We start from the raw sequence: 17,619 nt of genomic DNA, 5'->3' as shown, positions 1-17,619 counted from the left end.
CGCTTGAGTAAACCTACAGTTTAGATTAATATAAATTACTTCAATGTCAAAACAGTTATGTAAATAAATCTGGTGTCATAGATGCATGATACAAATATTTGTGATAACCCTGAATTGAAATCAAATTGTGTCTTATGCGTGATGGGCGGTGCAGAAAATTTCACTCACACAAGAAAATTTGCAAGGATATTAGATTTGCTCATTGCATTACTATTTATTGAATTCATAGTATTCTGCATTCTAGAAGCACTTTTGTAAGAGTAATAAGCTGAAATTAAAAATCATCCATTCTGGTCCCATTTTATTGCCATTTGTCGTAGGGCTTTTTCTACGTGAACATACAGGAAACAGTCAATAACCCGAGTTTACAAATGATCAACCGTGCGAGCAACTGTGAATATCATCAAGAGCTAGATTACAATCGGAAACCCTTACCATTGATAATCATACTGATACAATAAATTACTTTATTTTGTCTTAGTTGAACCAAGCCATACAAAGCCCACGTATCACAACTCAGAAAGACATTATGGTAAGTGCGAATACAGAGGAGTGGGTTGAGAACTTACTCAATCCACAAATTGTTAAGGAATGGCAACAGTCCACGGTAAATACACCTTCACCTCAAGGCTACCAAGGTCTTAGTGGATCAGTAAGGGATAAGAAGAATACCTCCAACAAGCAGGTGAATAAGCCCGATATAGCCAACCTTCAAGTTCAAAAAGCTTGGGAAATAGCATTGCAACCAGCCAAATCTATTCCAATGAATTTCTTCATGTCTTACATGTCTGGTACATCATTACAAATAATCCCTATAATGACTGCTTTGATGCTACTTTCTGGCCCTGTCAAATCAATATTTACAATAAGAGAAACTTTCAAACCTGTTTTGGGAAACCCTAAGTCTCAAAATCAGATATATCTTATGATGATACTTTACGTTGCTTTCCAAGGTGTTTTGATGTTCATCGGTTTGAAGAAATTGAATGATATGGGTTTGATACCTAACAAGACAAGTGACTGGATGGCATGGGAAAAGATTACTGACTATAACAAAGGCATTCGTGTCTTCTCTTTCTGAAACAAATTAGAAATAAATTCCCAGTCACCATCCTTACCACCTGTAAATTTAGTTCACATCACATATATAAAAGCCTTTTAAAATTTATATTAAACAGATAAATTTGTATGCATTAGTGAACAAATATCATTAGAAACAAAATAATATAACAAGATATTTAAATGGAAAGAAACAGAACATCAAAAGAAGAATAAGAGGAAACAGTTCCATCATCTTTATTTTTCCTCATCCTTGAATTTAGCTTCGTATATTTGTTGTAGGTTGTATTTCTTGTGCTTCTTGGAGTAGTCATTGTCAAGAACAGACATCCCAATATTATTCTTAAAGCATTCAACCATTATAACCTTGTCATAGTTTTTAAGGTCTACTTTATGATGTCCGTGTTTCATAACAGTACTTACTACTGTGTTAATAATATCCATTCGCTCCATCGTATTAAAGTTCCTCCTCGTAACTTCAACAGCAAATTTGTAAGACTGATCGGATTTAAACGCGGGCTCAACTACTTGATCAATAAGTTTTTGAAATTGTTCCTTGGTGGCATTACAAGAATACGTAATTGGTGTTAGTTTTTGAATATACCTTGTCCTTTTCACTTTACTCTCGGGGTTACTGAAGTCATCAATAATTGCTTTAACTAGCGTTGTGGGATTAACAGGTTTTCTAGTCTTAAAGAATACAACACACTCACATTGCAAATCGATCGCCTTCAATAATTGTTTCTTGTCTTGGTCATCTTTGTTCTTCTTCAACTGTGCAAGTTCTTTAGCAACTTCATCTTCTATCGAGCCTGCCTCATCAACATCTGAATCGGCTACTTCTGATTCACCATATAGTTCTTCTATCTTCTCCTCAAGTAATATTCCCATTTCTGAAATCGCAGCCTTTTCTTTTCTCCTGGTACAAGTAGCATATATACCGGATGTACCAGGATCGAGAAACCCTGTTGCTATCTTAAATTTCTTGATCTTCCTGTTTTGACTTGAACCATCGTTACCTCTTTTAGTACCCATTATATATTAGCCTAGTTCTATCCTTATTTTTGAAGAAGTAGCAGTTTAAGCACCATATGTAAAATGTAAAATTAATATCCAAGTGTTTTTTCAAGCTCATCGCATCAATTGACTATATTTTGAAATTTAGGTTTTTAGAAAAATTTCCATGTCTTGTGTGTATAGCGATTTGTGAAGCAGTAAAACACAAGAATAACAGTGACTAAACATAATCAGCATATTCAAGACCAATAAAGACTATATTACCTTATGCTACTTAATTGATCTGAATGCTGGCTTAATGCCAAAATGTATATAACGTTTACTTAAATCTTTGCAAAATGTCAAATCTTAACATGCTCACCGTCTATTAAAAAACTTCGCCAGTCTATTATTGCCATTATTGCTATCAGATCCATTCCAATCTAGATTGAAAACACTGGAGTTTTCCGCCTCATTTGTAGGTGCTGGTGCCGTAATTGGCCTAATCTTCCCTATTAAGATATTAGCATCATCCGGCTTAATTCTAGAGTATTTCCGTGATCTCATTTGTGGATCTAGATATTCATTTGGATCTTCTGACTGAAGTAACTGAATACATTGTTTCAATTCCATAAAAGTGGATTCTAATGATTTGATATTGTTATCAATTTGTGAGTTAGATTGAGACCTACTTTCGTCATCAATGGTAGGTGTCTTTGGTGTCTGACTACCCAGTCTTCCATTCTCATTCTCATCAGTCCTTGGAAAAATTTTTGGAATGATTCCTTCTAAGTACATCATATCAACCTCAAAATTACCTACACTTTCTTTCGAAATGTATTGAGGGGTATCATGCAAAAGGACATCTAAGAAGTGTCTTGTTAGCGAATCAAATTCCCTGAAAATCAGTAAAATTTGCACACTATATGGTAGATTTACCAATGTAGTTGCAAACATCATTTCTAGAAATTGAGCTAAATCAACAATGGAAATATCAGGATCAATTCTTCTATCAGTATCCAACCAATCAAATGAAACTGTCTCCAGAATGTCCTTTATTTTTGTATCGATCAAATCTATCAATTTAGATTCCGCATATTTCCTACTCTCAGCAAAATTCTTCGTTGAAGCCAATCGTATTTCAACATCAGGGTTCTCTAAAATATTATCCTTTGTCATCAAATTACTAAACTCCTTAGAAGCAATTACAAAATAGTCCAAGTTGATAAGGAGCTGAGCGATCTCTTCCCTTGACGTCGTTTCCAATTTGGCTCTAATCTGTTTGTTGACAACTCCATCTAGAATACCATCTATGGTGTTCACAAGGATATTGTTCAACGAATGCAGGCTATGCCTATAAAAACTAGAGATGAAAGATGTCAATTTGGCATACACTTTTTGAGTCATTGTACATGTCATTGGATAAAGTGGAGAAAAAGGGAGTGTTACGGAAAAGTTTTCATCATCCATATCATCAATAATCTGATGATTTTCCTTCATCCAACATATCTTAATGACCTTTTCGTAAAAGCCTTTATTATCTATAGTTAGAGGCATGAAGTCATCATCACTTAGCATTACTTGGAAATCTTTGTCAAACAATTCTAATGTCGTTTTACAATACTTTTCGAATAAAGCTAGCATTACGGAATACAGTGGATCGATATTGAGTTTGTAATTCTCCATAATGCATACATAAATACCCAAAAAGTCTTTGAACTCAATGATATCTTTCTCTGTCTTTAATACTGTGTCCATAAAGTATTTAAAATACGGCTTTAGTCTCATCATTAACATTTCCCAAAACTCATTAGTAGCATTGTAGTTGTTATTAACAAAGATGTAATCCGTCAGCCTATTCAGGTTTATATCATATAACAGAAACCCAAGAATATTAAGTAAATACTCCTTCAAGAAGGGTACAGATAATGACTCTTTAAATTCATCATGAGCTGTGCTATTAACGGAAACAGTGTTACCAGAAGTCTTCCAAGGCAGTGGTTGAATTGTTTTAGATTTCTTGAATTCATATTCTTTGTTAAACTCTTCGACTAAGTAATCAGTTTCATTCAGTGTCTCAAATATCATCAATGAATCATGGAAGGCATCCAAGTTAAAAAATTGCTCGAGTTCTAATTTTCTTAAGTTTTCTTCATCTCTCATTGAAATTTCAATAGGCGAGTTGAATTTCACTCTCTTTAATTTCATAATTTCTCTTGTATTTAACCACTTGGAAAGCAATTCATCTTTGTATATTAGATAGAAGGTTTGTCCAACTACATTTAAATTCTTTCCTAGGTTAGAGTTCAGCGAGTTCTTTATCAAATTGATACATTCATCTTTTGTCACTGATTTTAAGTATGGTATAGAAACATAAATCTCCTTTAATAATTTGAAATTGTAATCTCTGAACTCTTGTAAGTAAAGTTTTTCCAAACTGTCGAGATTCTGCAAAGCCTTAAAAAAGTTACCTTCTGTTATAAGTTCCTGACATTTATTTGACAGTTCTAATAAGCGTAGGACTTTATTTATAAGTATAATAGCTTCCGAAATTTTGAGAGAGGTTTTCTTGGAGTTAAGGTAAGTTTGTTTTTGCCTTATCAATTCGTTTGTTGAAGATGTAAGATTCTTTTGGAACTCATCAATATCTCGAGACAATGACAGTTCAACCATTGATTGTATCTCTGCAATTTCATCCATTGAAGTTTCGAGTTTATCATTTAATTGCGAGTCTTGTAAGAGTTGTAATTCCAGCCCTTGAAAGTTATCATCAATCGAGTTCTCCAGTTCCGTGATAACTGTATTCAATTGATCATTTTCTGTGTACTCCCTCAAATATGGAATCCATTTATCTATAGCTCTTTGGTCAATATCAAGCGTCGAGTCTATGATATCAACCCCTTTGGCATTTTCACCACCCACTATTTTGTTCTCTTGATCGAAAACAGAGGACACAACAACTGTCGAAGTATCAAGCAAGACATCTTGGAAGTCCTTAGATATGACCTTCTTCGTCTCTTGATCCATTACTATAAAAATAGAATAGTTCCAATTAAAATATTACAATTGTTTTTACCAATGTGATGGAATGATTTTGGATTGTACCCTATTTGTTCAGCAACTCTCGCTGTTTCTTTTCTAAATAACCTCACCAGCTTAAAAGTAATTCTAAATAGTGTTATGGAGACCAATTATGTAGATAAGATGGTTATAACGCAGACCTTAAAAGCACTTGAGCGAAGTGAACAATATATATGGTCTAATCACTACTAGCAGTCATTGTTCTTGATTGATGTCCCTGATTAGCTCGGCCATAGAGCCGTATCGAGCACCGTACAAAAATATAGTTATATAATAATCAAATTGTAGTTTGTCAATATTGGAATATTTCATACATATTAAGTGTCCGAAATTTTCATTAACTTCTATATTATTATTCTTACAGATTTTGTACAAATTTGTAGTTTATTCTCTTAATTGACTTAATATTTGGTGCACTATGGAAAAAAAGATCATTTGAAACACATATACATTTAGTATAGGTTGCTGGCATTGTTTACAACACAACCTGGTTGACCTTCTAGACGGTTAACCAGAGAACCAATCTCGTAAACGGTTTCATTAGCTTGTTCCAATAGCTCCTTCACTCTTGCAACATTGGCTTTATCGACTATTATCACCATACCGATACCCATGTTAAAGGTTTTCAATATGTCATCTACAGGGATATTACCAGCTTTACCAAACCATTTGAAAACTTCAGGAACAGACCAGTTAGACATATCTACCTGAGCTTGCAAGTGTTTTGGAAGAGCACGAGGTATGTTCTCAACGAGACCGCCACCTGTGATGTGGGCTAAACCTAGAATCAGTTTTTCTCTAATTGATGGTAAAAGTTGCTTGACATATATTCTGGTTGGTGTTAAAATTGCCTCACCTAAAGTCTTGGATGGTTCCCATGGACATTGTTCTGACCAGCTGATACCCACATGACTAATAACCTTTCTAACCAAAGAGAACCCATTGGAATGAACACCATCAGAGGCAAGGCCTAGTAGAACATCACCTTCTTTCATTAAGTTGGTCATAGGCAAAACACTGTCCTTTTGTACTGCACCAACTGCAGTACCGTTGGTATCATAGTGACCTGGTGGGTACATACCGGGCATCTCAGAAGTCTCACCACCCACTAAAGCACAACCACTTTGTATACAGCCTTCAGCAACACCAGAGACAAAATCGGCAGCAATTTTTATATCTAGAGCTCCTGTAGCAAAATAATCTAGGAAAAATAATGGCTCTGCACCTTGGACCACAAGATCATTGACATTCATAGCGACAAGATCAATCCCAACAGTATCATGAATATTGGTCTCTTGTGCAATAATCAATTTAGTACCAACACCATCGGTGGCACCAATTAAAAGGGTATCATCAGTGTTGTAACCAGCTTGCTTTAAGTCAAAGATACCACCGAAACCACCGATGTCGGAATCTGCACCTGGTCTTCTGGTCGATTTTACCATATTTTTAATCTTTTCAACAAATAGATTACCATTATCGACCGACACACCAGCATCGGCGTAAGTTATACCTTGACTCTTATTTTCAGTGTCTCTGAAAGCTCTATGAGCAATGTCTTTTCTGAAATATCTACCTTCAAATTGAATACCTTCTACAGCTTCATAAGCTTTATCTACAGCACCTTTTAATGTATCAGAAACTGCAGAAGCAGCGATTACTCTACCACCGTTGGTAATTAAGTTACCTTGAGCGTCAAGAGCAGTACCAGCATGGAATACATAAGAGTCAAATGGTAACTTCTTTTCATCTATAGTGATAATATCACCCTTCTTGTATGATTCTGGATAGCCACCAGCAGATAGAACAACTGTGGTAGCAAAACAGTCCGATTTAGTTTTAATTTCAACAGAATCCAAACGATGTTCAGCTGCGGCAAGGAAGACTTCAGCAAGATCAGTATCTTCTGTTAATAATGGCAAAACACTTTGAGTCTCTGGGTCACCAAATCTAACATTGTATTCTAGGACCCTTGGACCTTCTTTTGTTAGTATTATACCGGTGAATAAACACCCGACCAAGGGTATTCTTTCCTTTCTGAAACCATCAATAGATGGCTTGATGATAGTAGAGTCAACTTCTTGCAGTATTTTTGGAGTAGCAACAGGAGCTGGTGCATAGGTACCCATACCACCAGTATTCAAGCCGGTATCATTTTCGCCAATACGTTTATGATCTTGGGCTGGTGGTAAGTTGAAATAGCTGTAACCATCGGATATGGTTAGAATAGAGATTTCATCACCTTCTAAGAACTCCTCGATAACTACGGTATTACCGGCGTCACCGAACTGCTTTTCAACCATTATTACATCAAGAGCTTTCAAGGCCTCCTCTTTGTTCTCTGGGATCAAAACACCCTTACCTGCAGCAACACCGTCTGCTTTCAAGACAACTCTATAATTAACTTCTTCCAAATGCCTCTTAGCTTCTTCATAGGACTCAAAAGTCTTGTGACGAGCAGTTGGAATGTTATGTCTCTGCATGAAATCCTTGGAAAATCCCTTTGAACCTTCCAATTGTGCAGCTTTAGCTGATGGGCCAAACACCGGAATACCTACTTTGGCAAAAAGATCAGTTACACCGTCAATCAAAGGCACTTCAGGACCTGGGACAACTAGGTTGATGTCCTTAGAGACAGCAAACTCACGCAGTTTCTCGAAGTTTTTGGCATCGCAATCGATATCCACGCAGACCACTTTAGGACCAATCTTGGCAATACCACCATTACCTGGGGCGACGTAGATATGTTCAACACTTGGAGATTGTACAAGTTTCCACACCAGAGCATGTTCTCTACCACCTGCACCAAGAACTAGAATGTTCAACATTATAATTGTTTGTTTGTTTTTGCTTGTATGTGTGTATATAAATACTGTTGATAGTGGAACCTCAGGGAAATTACTAATAAAACTAGAAACAATAAGATCAAGTCCACTTATATACAAAATTCATAAAAATATTAAAACAATTGACTGAGTCGGCACATTATATTATGTAGATTTTTTAACTTCTTATTATCAAGCTAATTAATTTTAAAATTGATGAGCTGAGCTATACAGTCCCACTGCAAGAAAAATGATTCAATTTCACCACAATGTGCAAACCTTCACGGCAGCACAGCACAAAGAACACCCGAAAGCCCTTCTCTGTGACTCCTGCTCATTGCAAGTTTTCAAGAATCACCACTCCAGTGATAATTACACAGTCCAACTTTGAAACCAGTGGGAGCTTGCTATATTACTAGTGTATAATTCTCCTCCTACATACCTATTACAATACCATGCTAATATCGAATTAGCAATGATAATAAGATGGTATTTTTATATGTCAGTAGACTAGGCTTTCAGTATTTGAAGTTACCGATGGTCCATCACACTAATATTGTAATTGAGCTTGTAGCGGGATGACTTCTTCTTGAAGAAAATACAGTGGTCTCCGAAGGTTTCTTAGAGCCAAAGAAACCAAATGTCACAAAAAATTGGATCTTTGTTGTCTCTGATTGTCCCTGTTTTTCCTTAATTTGTCCAGACATTCTCATATTGAATTTGGACAAAAAAGAGCACAACTTATCACTTAATGCGAGTGTAATCATATGCATTTGCCGTTCAGATTGATATAGACTATTTCAGGCGAATAGCCTATTTCTTTCAAACTCATAGTGATCGACAGTAATGGCTACAGTTGTCATGGGTTTTATTACATCTACTGGTTTTTATCATAGAATTTTAATGTATATTAACCAGCCAGAGTACACTGGTAGAACACTCATATAGTTGTGATGCTGCGATGTCTCGGGAATAGAAGTGCTCATCGGACTGTCATTGTGGCTAGGCGTCGTTTGATGGTGGACTCCCAAATTCGTGAGTATCTCAGGACGTTGGAGGAGCATGATGTTGTAGTTATTGGGGGTGGACATGCTGGATGTGAAGCCGCTACTGCTGCTGCTAGGTCTGGGGCTAGGACTGTGCTGGTGACGCCATTCCTGGACAAGATAGGTACCTGCTCGTGCAATCCTTCGATAGGTGGTGTTGGTAAAGGCACTTTGATTAAAGAGGTCGATGCACTCGATGGAGTTGCTGGAAGGGTTACAGACAAAGCTGGTATACATTTCAAGATGTTGAATCAGAGTAAAGGTGCCGCAGTGTGGGGACCTCGCGCGCAGATCGATAGAAATTTGTATTTGAAAGAGATGCAATCGATTCTAAGTAACTATCCCAATCTACAACTTCAAGAAGCTAAGGTGAAAGACTTGTTACTAGATAAGGAACATGGTGATAAAACAGTGGTACACGGAGTTGTGTTGGAAGACTCGACTATTATGCGCACAAGAAAAGTAGTAATCACAACTGGAACATTTTTAAGTGCAGAAATACATATTGGAATGAAATGTATACCAGCAGGAAGAATAGGAGAGGAACCAACTTATGGACTCAGTAAGACCCTGAAGGAAATTGGATTCAAGTTGGGTAGGTTAAAGACTGGTACACCGGCAAGATTGGACGGGAAAACGATAGATTTTTCAAACTTAGAAAAGCAATATCCAGATGAAGTGCCACACCCAATGAGCTTTTTAAATAATAATGTTGCGGTGGAAACACAACTACTCTGCTACGGAACAACTACAACGCCGGAACTGCATGAATACCTAAGACAGAATTTAGATAAATCATTACACATTAGAGAAACCATCAAGGGACCCAGATACTGTCCCTCTATTGAAGCAAAAATTCTGAGATTTGCAGATAAACAGAGTCATAAAATCTGGCTTGAATCAGAAGGTTTAGATACTGACGTCATATACCCCAACGGAATTTCTAACTCAATGCCAGAAGATGTGCAACTAAAGATGATGCGTATGGTACCTGGACTAGAAAATGTCAGAATCATCCACCCAGCATATGGTGTCGAATATGATTATATCGAACCAACACAACTAAATCATAATTTAGAAACTAAACTGGTAAATGGATTATACTTGGCAGGTCAAATTAATGGTACTACTGGTTATGAAGAAGCTTGTGCCCAAGGTGTAATAGCTGGTGCAAATGCTGGCTTGTCCAGCAAAAATAGAGATCAGATAATTTTATCTAGGTCAGATGCCTATATTGGTGTTCTCATTGACGATTTGGTTACTAACGGCGTTGTGGAGCCCTACAGGATGTTCACATCTAGATCAGAATTCCGTATTACAACAAGAGCAGAGAATGCTGACTTCCGTTTAACTCCAATTGGTAGAAAATACGGAATTGTAGACGATACTAGATGGTCCCGTTTTAACAACGACAAGCATATATTTGAAAAGTTTAAAACAAAGCTAAAAAACTTTGATCTAAGTGCTTCAAAATGGAATCAAAAACTGGGTATTAGAATTGCAGATTCAGCGAAGAACAGGACGGCTTGGGAAGTATTCAGATATAATGATATCACTTTACGCTATTTAGCTGTGAAAATACCTGAACTAGATATCGATATTAACGCGATACCTAATCATGTTAGCTTAAAGTTGGATGTTGAAGGTAAATATGAGCCTTATATTGTGAAACAAAACCAATTTGTTAGAGCATTCCAAGCAGACGAACAAATGTTACTACCAAAAAAGTTTGATTATAGCAATATACCAACCCTTTCGAGTGAATGCAAAATGCTACTAAACTCCATTCAACCAAATACAATTGGCCAAGCAAGACGCATTCAAGGTGTTACAGCTGCAGCCCTATTTGAATTGTACAAACTAGTCAGACCACGACAAGCAGAGCTCAAGAATCAATAAAATCTTGTAAATATATGCATATTCTTGTATTTGTTTAACAGCATCTATAACTAATCTTAACAAACTTAATTAGTTCGTTATTGTATGACCCATAACTATCTTACTCATCAGTTGACAACTTATTATAATAAAACTCAGACATAATGTAGTATATATCACATATATATATCTTTACATTACCCGGCTTCATTCTGACAATCGCTTTTTCGGATTTAAATTTGTTCAGGGCGACAAAGATGGACGATCAGACATATAAGACAATATGTCAACTTCAAACCACCTAACAAGGCTTTGACATAGGTTCCTAACGCCAACAACAGGATATTATACTATTTAAACAGTCATACAGTTTTATTTACTGGACAAGATTTACCGAAAACGAGCATACTCGGGCAAATTTATCTGCCATTGAAAGGCCAGATAATAGACGTCATTTTTTGGATACAACCCTGGTATAAACAGGAAATAGAGTTGAAAAAGACCAGCTAATTGCGATATAATTTTGTTTGTTATCCAAAGACCTTGTATATAGGCAACACACGCTTCGTCAAGAGTTTATTACTTTGTTTCTCAATTATTGTATTTTTGCCAATATTCAATCCACAACCAATAATAACACCCAGTTTCTAGCAAGCAATTACAAATAGCTTTGGGTTGTATTTTTATTAAAATTTCAGAAGGTTTTTATCCGTTGTCCTAAGCTTTTTTTTTTAAAGGTACTTGCGTTCATATTAGTCCAGGAACTATTTACCTTTAAACATCAAGCTCATACAAATACGACGGCATTAACATGTCTCGAAGAGAAGTTATATACTCTGAAACAATGAATCTACAGAATGTACATCCACCGTCCTCTATTGTTGGTGGTACTTCAAACGCCAGCCCCGCAGGTACCGATTTGTACACCTCAAATCCGGATGATAACGAATCTCAGGCACCTACAAACGAGGAGCTATATCTCTACAACGAACTGAAAAGAGTCTCAGAAAATGTGGATTCTGATAACCTTGAAGGAAAGCAACAAGAAGATACAGGAGTACCACAAAATATTATAACCAAACAATATGTTCAAACAATTCCCAGAACAGCTTTGGATAATGAATCAAATAATGGAAATATCAAAATGGAATCTGAACCACCAATAAACTCAACAACTAGAGTCCCTGATAATAAAAACACACATATAAATGGAAAAGAGAAAAACTACAAGTTTGATGGACCACAGCGTAGCTCTACTAATGATAATGTTCGTAAGTCAGTTCCAAAAAATTATGAAAATCCCTCTAATAAGTTTTCAACTGAAATTCCAGAATCGAATCTGCCGAAAGAAGAGAGTACTTCAGAGCAACCGTATTATGTTAATGCCAAGCAATATTATAGAATTCTGAAGAGGAGATATGCTAGAGCAAAATTAGAAGAATCTTTACGAATATGTAGAGAAAGGAAACCATATTTACATGAATCTCGTCACAAGCATGCTTTGAGAAGACCGCGCGGTGAAGGTGGCCGGTTCCTCACTGCTGCAGAGATCAAAGAGCTCAAGGAAAAGGGTGAATTGAAGGATACTGAAAAAACTAAAAGTCAATCAGATGCAGAAAAATCTATAGATACAAATGCAGACATTGTAAATAGTCAAAAATCAGGTGCTAGTACTGGAGACTTAGACACCAAAAAAGATTAACTCAGGTGGGCTAAAGTTTGAGCAGCATTATTTTGTAATGCAAGTGACTTCAATTTGAATTTAAGTATTAATTTCTGAAGATTATTTTAACGATACAGGTATTTTGATACAAATTTTATGACATGCCCCTATTAATTGAGTTATATAACGGTTTTGTATGATTTTATAAGACAATATTCAATAAGGTAATAATAATACGCGTAAGGCTGCCTATACTTATGGAGGCAATTAGTCTATTGTAGTGTCAATATTTTGTTGGATAAATGAGTTCAAGGACATAGTCATGAGGTAATAAATGTTCACTTGAAGTTCAAAATAAAAAAATACTTTCATATATATTCATAAGAATCGTAAGTTGTGGAATTGTTATTAATGTATAATAAAAAGATATTAAGATGCAGTTATGTAAATTAGATTTGATTCTATATGTGGACTTTTGGAGAAGAGATACTCCCAATATAAAGAATACCGGTGATGTACCTATTGGCTTTGACTCCATAATTGATTGAATTTATTTTGTGTTTCCTCAGATAACTCAGTGGAGATACTATTGATAACCAAGTTATTCGAGGAGTCGTTAAACTTCTTCAGTGTTTGAAGAACAAATACCTTGACACCATCATTATTGTCTATCTCTGGAGCAGGATCGAATGTTTTCTCTGAAATACTACCCAGTTTACTAAAGTGTGAGCCAAATGTTGAAACCTCTTCAATATTATCCAGATCCACAAAATTGTTACCAGCATTAGCTGCACTATCAGAGGTTATTGTCTTCACTACGGATGCCAAAGTTGGTGTTATCAGTGAGCTATATTTGGACTGAAAGTTACTTTGCGTTCCAATTATACTATTCATCCCAAGCAATGAAATTTTTCTATCCAATAAGTTACCAATGTTGGGGAGAGTAGTAATAATGAAATTTCCCCAAATTTGTCCGAATAAACCATCTTGGACTTCGTCGATAAATAAAATAAGGAAATCTGGACCAAACTTGTAGAGAATTAGACCAATAAAAACGGTTAGCTTCTTCACATATCTTTCGGTTTTGGAGCTTTGAAGTCTTTGTAATAATAGTATAGCAATTTGCTTCATAAATGGTTTCAAAACTTCCAAGTCTATTGACAGGAAAATGCACTCTAATAAATCAAACCCATAAATTTCATATGCCTTAGAAGCAATTAACCGCTGAAATATACCCAAAACTGGAATTAAATCAGGAAATATCTTATAGTTCTTCTTTATAAAGGCCTTCAACAATCTTGTTACTGCTGGGACATTACCCTTTAATTCCCAAACAGCAGGTGCCAATATGGGCTGGCTCAAAGCTGTAATAGATTCAGATATTTGAGGCATACTCTCTACAGCATAAGCAATAATCTGGAAAATATAAGGTATGAATTCTTGAATATCTTCGGAAAGAATATGCATAAATGATGGCATTATGTGGTCAATGATTTGGGGAAGAGTACTGTTTGGATTATAATTTAGTATAACAGCAATGGATTCAAATAGATAATGAGAAAATCTTGGGTTTGATGGATTTTTGGCAACAATATCCACTATAGAAATAAACTGGTTGATTAATTCAGGATACATTGGCGATATTGTTTCCTCCGCAGTTTGGATAACTTTGTATACAGCTCTGATGAGATATTCATTGTGAGCCAACTGCTCAGGAGTAGAGCCTTGCTTTTTTATTAACGTTAACAAATTGTTGATCAAAACATCAGCACTTCCGCTAAGGTCATTCTTATTGAAAATAAAAACTGGGGATGAAGGAGTTTCCCTGATAGCTAAGATTCTTTCGATCGTTATAGCAGCGTAGGTGAAAACCAAATATTCTCCATTTAATAAAAAGTTTGCTAGAATTGGAAGAATTTCAATTAGTTGTTGCTTATTCAGTTGATTTCTGAAGTTGTAAACAAATTTAATGGCATCGACTCTCAAGATTGGATGAGGTAATGATCCAGCCATTAAGTCTGGCAGAATTTGGATGGTGAAGAAATCGATTACATTAACCAATGGATTTGTACTTGAAACACCAGAATTTGTGATATTACCTTTGACAGCCAATGATGTGAACAAATTTATATATAAATCTTTGTATTTCCAAAATTCTTGTGGATTAGTACTATATTGATCATGGAATTTTTTGACATGTTCCAAAATTATGCTAGTAACTAGATTTTCATTTTTTTCTTTCAACTCCCCCAAGAAATCAGCTGTAGCTCTTCTTCTTGTATCTGAGTCAGAACCTTCCATATCTCTTCTGATGTATTCCATTGGATCGTCTTCAAATAATTCGACATCCTCTTCACGTAAAGTATAATTTGGAAGTATTATTTGCTCTGTTATACTATGCATAGCAGAATCAGTATTGAAAACCTCAAAGTATTTTGGAATACGTGCTACTGCTGTCAAAAACGAAAGTGACTTGGATACAAGGATATCATACTTTGGTTGATTAGGAGTACTGACTAACAGACTCCATGTGATTTGAATAAATTCATTAATCATAGGTTCAAAAAATTCTTCATACCTTGTTGTATATAATTGAACCAACTCCTGAATGGAAGTTTTAACTTTGATTAGTGTACTTGCGGTTTCTGTATCAAAATTGTCCTCTAATAACGGGTTCTCATAAGATAGATATCTATGCCACATTCCCATACCTTCTCTAATATGATCTTCAAAAAATTCTGGAATATCTTGACAGTTGAAATCATAATATAACTTGACCAGCAGTAGTAAAACATCGAATAAAAGCTCAAGACTAGCTTTATCATCCTTCTTGTGGGTTATTTGCTCATCGACTGACTTCATTAAGTTCAAGAAAGGTTCAGTGAATTTATCTAAAACTAACTTAATTTCTAGAAATAATTCATTAGTTCTGAAAAGAGGTCTCCACCGTTTAAAAATAGAATGGGCCACAGTTAGAACACCTTTATTGGTTACCATGTCATCTGTAGAGAGTTTACTAACGAGGTCATCTAGTAAAGTGGGCCATCTTTCAGGGAAATCAGAATCAGCAATAACAGAAATAGATTCACCAATTTGAACTTGTAAATTCCCAGGCAGAGCTATCATTAAGGGAACAATTTCATTTTTAATCAATTCAACATTGCTGGGCGATAATAAATGCACACCATTTTCGTCAATCCACTTTCTCTTGATAAAATTCTTGAAGAAGACAGCACCTGCTAATCTTGTAGCAATTGGTAGGTTTGATGATGCAACAATATGTAGTAACGTTAAACCAAATCCATCCTCATTTTCAAGCTGTTTTAAATTTTTTTCAGCTATTTTGGATGTAGAGGCAACCACAGATTCTGCCAGGTATTTAGATACAGTCTCTAAATCGCTCATTTTCTGTTAAATAATTTCAATTATTATTGGCAGCACAACGATAAAAAAACTTAAATAAGACACGTCTTGCAGCTTATTGCTTTGGTAATTAGCAATTCCTTCAATTATACTGACGCTTCTCTTAAAATTAAAAGCTGATCAACTTGTCTATAAAACTCAATTAACTTCCTGTCAATATCTGAGTCCTAGTTATGTCGCAATACTAGAAGAAATTAATCCTATGGGGCCGATAAACGTTACAAAATTGGTTCATAGTGTGTACTACTATAACATGTATGATAACTATCAGATGTTCGTTTGATCTCATCTGGAACTTTTCAGAATTTTTCAATTTTTAGTGACTAGAGAAACTCTTTACACGAAAAGGTCATATGACTTCAGGAGCCATGGTAATGGTAATGGTAAATATGTCTATTCAGTATTTATCAACATTATATAAATTTTAAAAACCATATTTGAATGCATAGTGGATCATCCTATATATCTATCAAATGATTTTAGTTAAAATTTATCCTTTTACTCTGAACAAAAATAAGGGTTTTGGCATTACAATAGCTGAAATTGGATTCATCTTAAGCCAAACGAGTCTAACTCTGGCAGCACAGGTTGTAGTTTGATAGTTTCCAACTGTGGTTTGCATTGATTATTTGAAGCTGTGTATACCCTTATGCCTCTAAGATGAGTGTCCTTACCATTTTCGTGATTTACCGGAAACTTGAATCGGAGATATTGGCATTTCAATAGTTTCTCGACTGGCAAGTTATCTTCAAACGTTAATGCAGCCCAACCATTCATGTTATTTACTATAAGTGTTTTGTAAAACACAGCATCGGATGGGCTGTTCCCTGCAAATATGTGTATTACCCGTGGAGTATATGATTCATCAGCCGTTATGGTGAAAAATATACCGATTAAAACAATATCCATTCTTTTCGAAAAATATGCATCAACAGTATGTGGTTGTATTCCATCACTTTGCCAATAATTCTCAAAGCTGTCATCAATGGCGTTCGTTATAGGGTTACCTGTTTTACAGGAAGATGCCTTCCAATATGCCAAACTCGTAACATTGGTGTAATCGTTATTGTTTAGAAGTTGCAGTCCCACTCTGTACCTGTCTGCAATAGTGTCGGCATGTTGCTCACCTTCTTGGTTTGTCTCATTAAGTATTCCATTTACGTATACATTAGGATTTTGATTGAAAAGAGCTTCATCCAAAACTAGCTTCTTCTGCTGATGTGGGAGTTTCACCGGCTTGATCGCGCTGTCCGGCCCAAGCCTCTGTAGGAAATCTTTCCATTTCGAATTATTTGAATTTTTTGATTGTTCTTCCCTCCTATTGTATTCACTTATCATTCTTAGCAAGCCAGTCTATGTATAACAATCGCTTCATGTGCTATTAGTTTCAACTGCTAGCAAGCAAGCAATGACCGGAATTGAAAATCAAAAATGTGTATGCTAATCGAAGCACTTATATCCGTCTTGTTTTCATTCAAAGTTACTCACGTTCAGGACTTCACTTTCCGAATGTGGTTAGTTTGAACAATAATTCTTCCCTTTTGTGTTTCTTAAAATTTACCTTTACATCAGAAAATTGTGATTTATTAGGAACAATGTGTAGCAGAAATTAACATTAACAATACTATTATCATATAATCTATACAGG

At 35.6% G+C, this 17,619-nt stretch overlaps 8 protein-coding genes across 8 annotated transcripts; 3 read left to right on the top strand and 5 right to left on the bottom strand.

Moving 5' to 3' along the window:
* Window positions 1-529: 529 nt before the first annotated feature.
* EMC4 (chaperone EMC4) lies at window positions 530-1,081 on the top strand (the record flags this gene model as incomplete). The annotated part of the gene is made up of 1 exon (XM_447144.1): window positions 530-1,081. One exon carries the CDS (start codon window positions 530-532, stop codon window positions 1,079-1,081), a length of 552 nt encoding a protein of 183 aa, XP_447144.1.
* Window positions 1,082-1,296: 215 nt separating this feature from the next.
* Window positions 1,297-2,094, bottom strand: TAN1 (putative tRNA acetyltransferase; the record flags this gene model as incomplete). Its single annotated transcript, XM_447143.1, has 1 exon — window positions 1,297-2,094. One exon carries the CDS (start codon window positions 2,092-2,094, stop codon window positions 1,297-1,299), a length of 798 nt encoding a protein of 265 aa, XP_447143.1.
* A 339-nt stretch (window positions 2,095-2,433) lies between these two features.
* SEC15 (Rab GTPase-binding exocyst subunit SEC15) lies at window positions 2,434-5,082 on the bottom strand (the record flags this gene model as incomplete). The annotated part of the gene is made up of 1 exon (XM_447142.1): window positions 2,434-5,082. One exon carries the CDS (start codon window positions 5,080-5,082, stop codon window positions 2,434-2,436), a length of 2,649 nt encoding a protein of 882 aa, XP_447142.1.
* Window positions 5,083-5,588: 506 nt separating this feature from the next.
* On the bottom strand, window positions 5,589-7,964 carry ADE57 (bifunctional aminoimidazole ribotide synthase/glycinamide ribotide synthase; the record flags this gene model as incomplete). The annotated part of the gene is made up of 1 exon (XM_447141.1): window positions 5,589-7,964. The coding sequence occupies one exon, from the start codon at window positions 7,962-7,964 to the stop codon at window positions 5,589-5,591; it is 2,376 nt and encodes a 791-aa protein (XP_447141.1).
* Window positions 7,965-8,914: 950 nt separating this feature from the next.
* Window positions 8,915-10,906, top strand: MTO1 (tRNA modification protein MTO1; the record flags this gene model as incomplete). The annotated part of the gene is made up of 1 exon (XM_447140.1): window positions 8,915-10,906. One exon carries the CDS (start codon window positions 8,915-8,917, stop codon window positions 10,904-10,906), a length of 1,992 nt encoding a protein of 663 aa, XP_447140.1.
* A 790-nt stretch (window positions 10,907-11,696) lies between these two features.
* HAP2 (transcription activator HAP2) lies at window positions 11,697-12,587 on the top strand (the record flags this gene model as incomplete). The annotated part of the gene is made up of 1 exon (XM_447139.1): window positions 11,697-12,587. One exon carries the CDS (start codon window positions 11,697-11,699, stop codon window positions 12,585-12,587), a length of 891 nt encoding a protein of 296 aa, XP_447139.1.
* A 480-nt stretch (window positions 12,588-13,067) lies between these two features.
* Window positions 13,068-15,953, bottom strand: CSE1 (importin-alpha export receptor; the record flags this gene model as incomplete). The annotated part of the gene is made up of 1 exon (XM_447138.1): window positions 13,068-15,953. One exon carries the CDS (start codon window positions 15,951-15,953, stop codon window positions 13,068-13,070), a length of 2,886 nt encoding a protein of 961 aa, XP_447138.1.
* A 567-nt stretch (window positions 15,954-16,520) lies between these two features.
* DOC1 (anaphase promoting complex subunit DOC1) lies at window positions 16,521-17,309 on the bottom strand (the record flags this gene model as incomplete). Its single annotated transcript, XM_447137.1, has 1 exon — window positions 16,521-17,309. One exon carries the CDS (start codon window positions 17,307-17,309, stop codon window positions 16,521-16,523), a length of 789 nt encoding a protein of 262 aa, XP_447137.1.
* Between the last annotated feature and the right edge of the window lie 310 nt (window positions 17,310-17,619).

This window comes from Nakaseomyces glabratus, chromosome H, assembly GCF_010111755.1.
Source record: "Nakaseomyces glabratus chromosome H, complete sequence".
Classification (NCBI taxonomy): Eukaryota; Fungi; Ascomycota; class Saccharomycetes; order Saccharomycetales; family Saccharomycetaceae; genus Nakaseomyces; species Nakaseomyces glabratus.
This window is presented reverse-complemented; position numbering and strand designations above follow the sequence as displayed.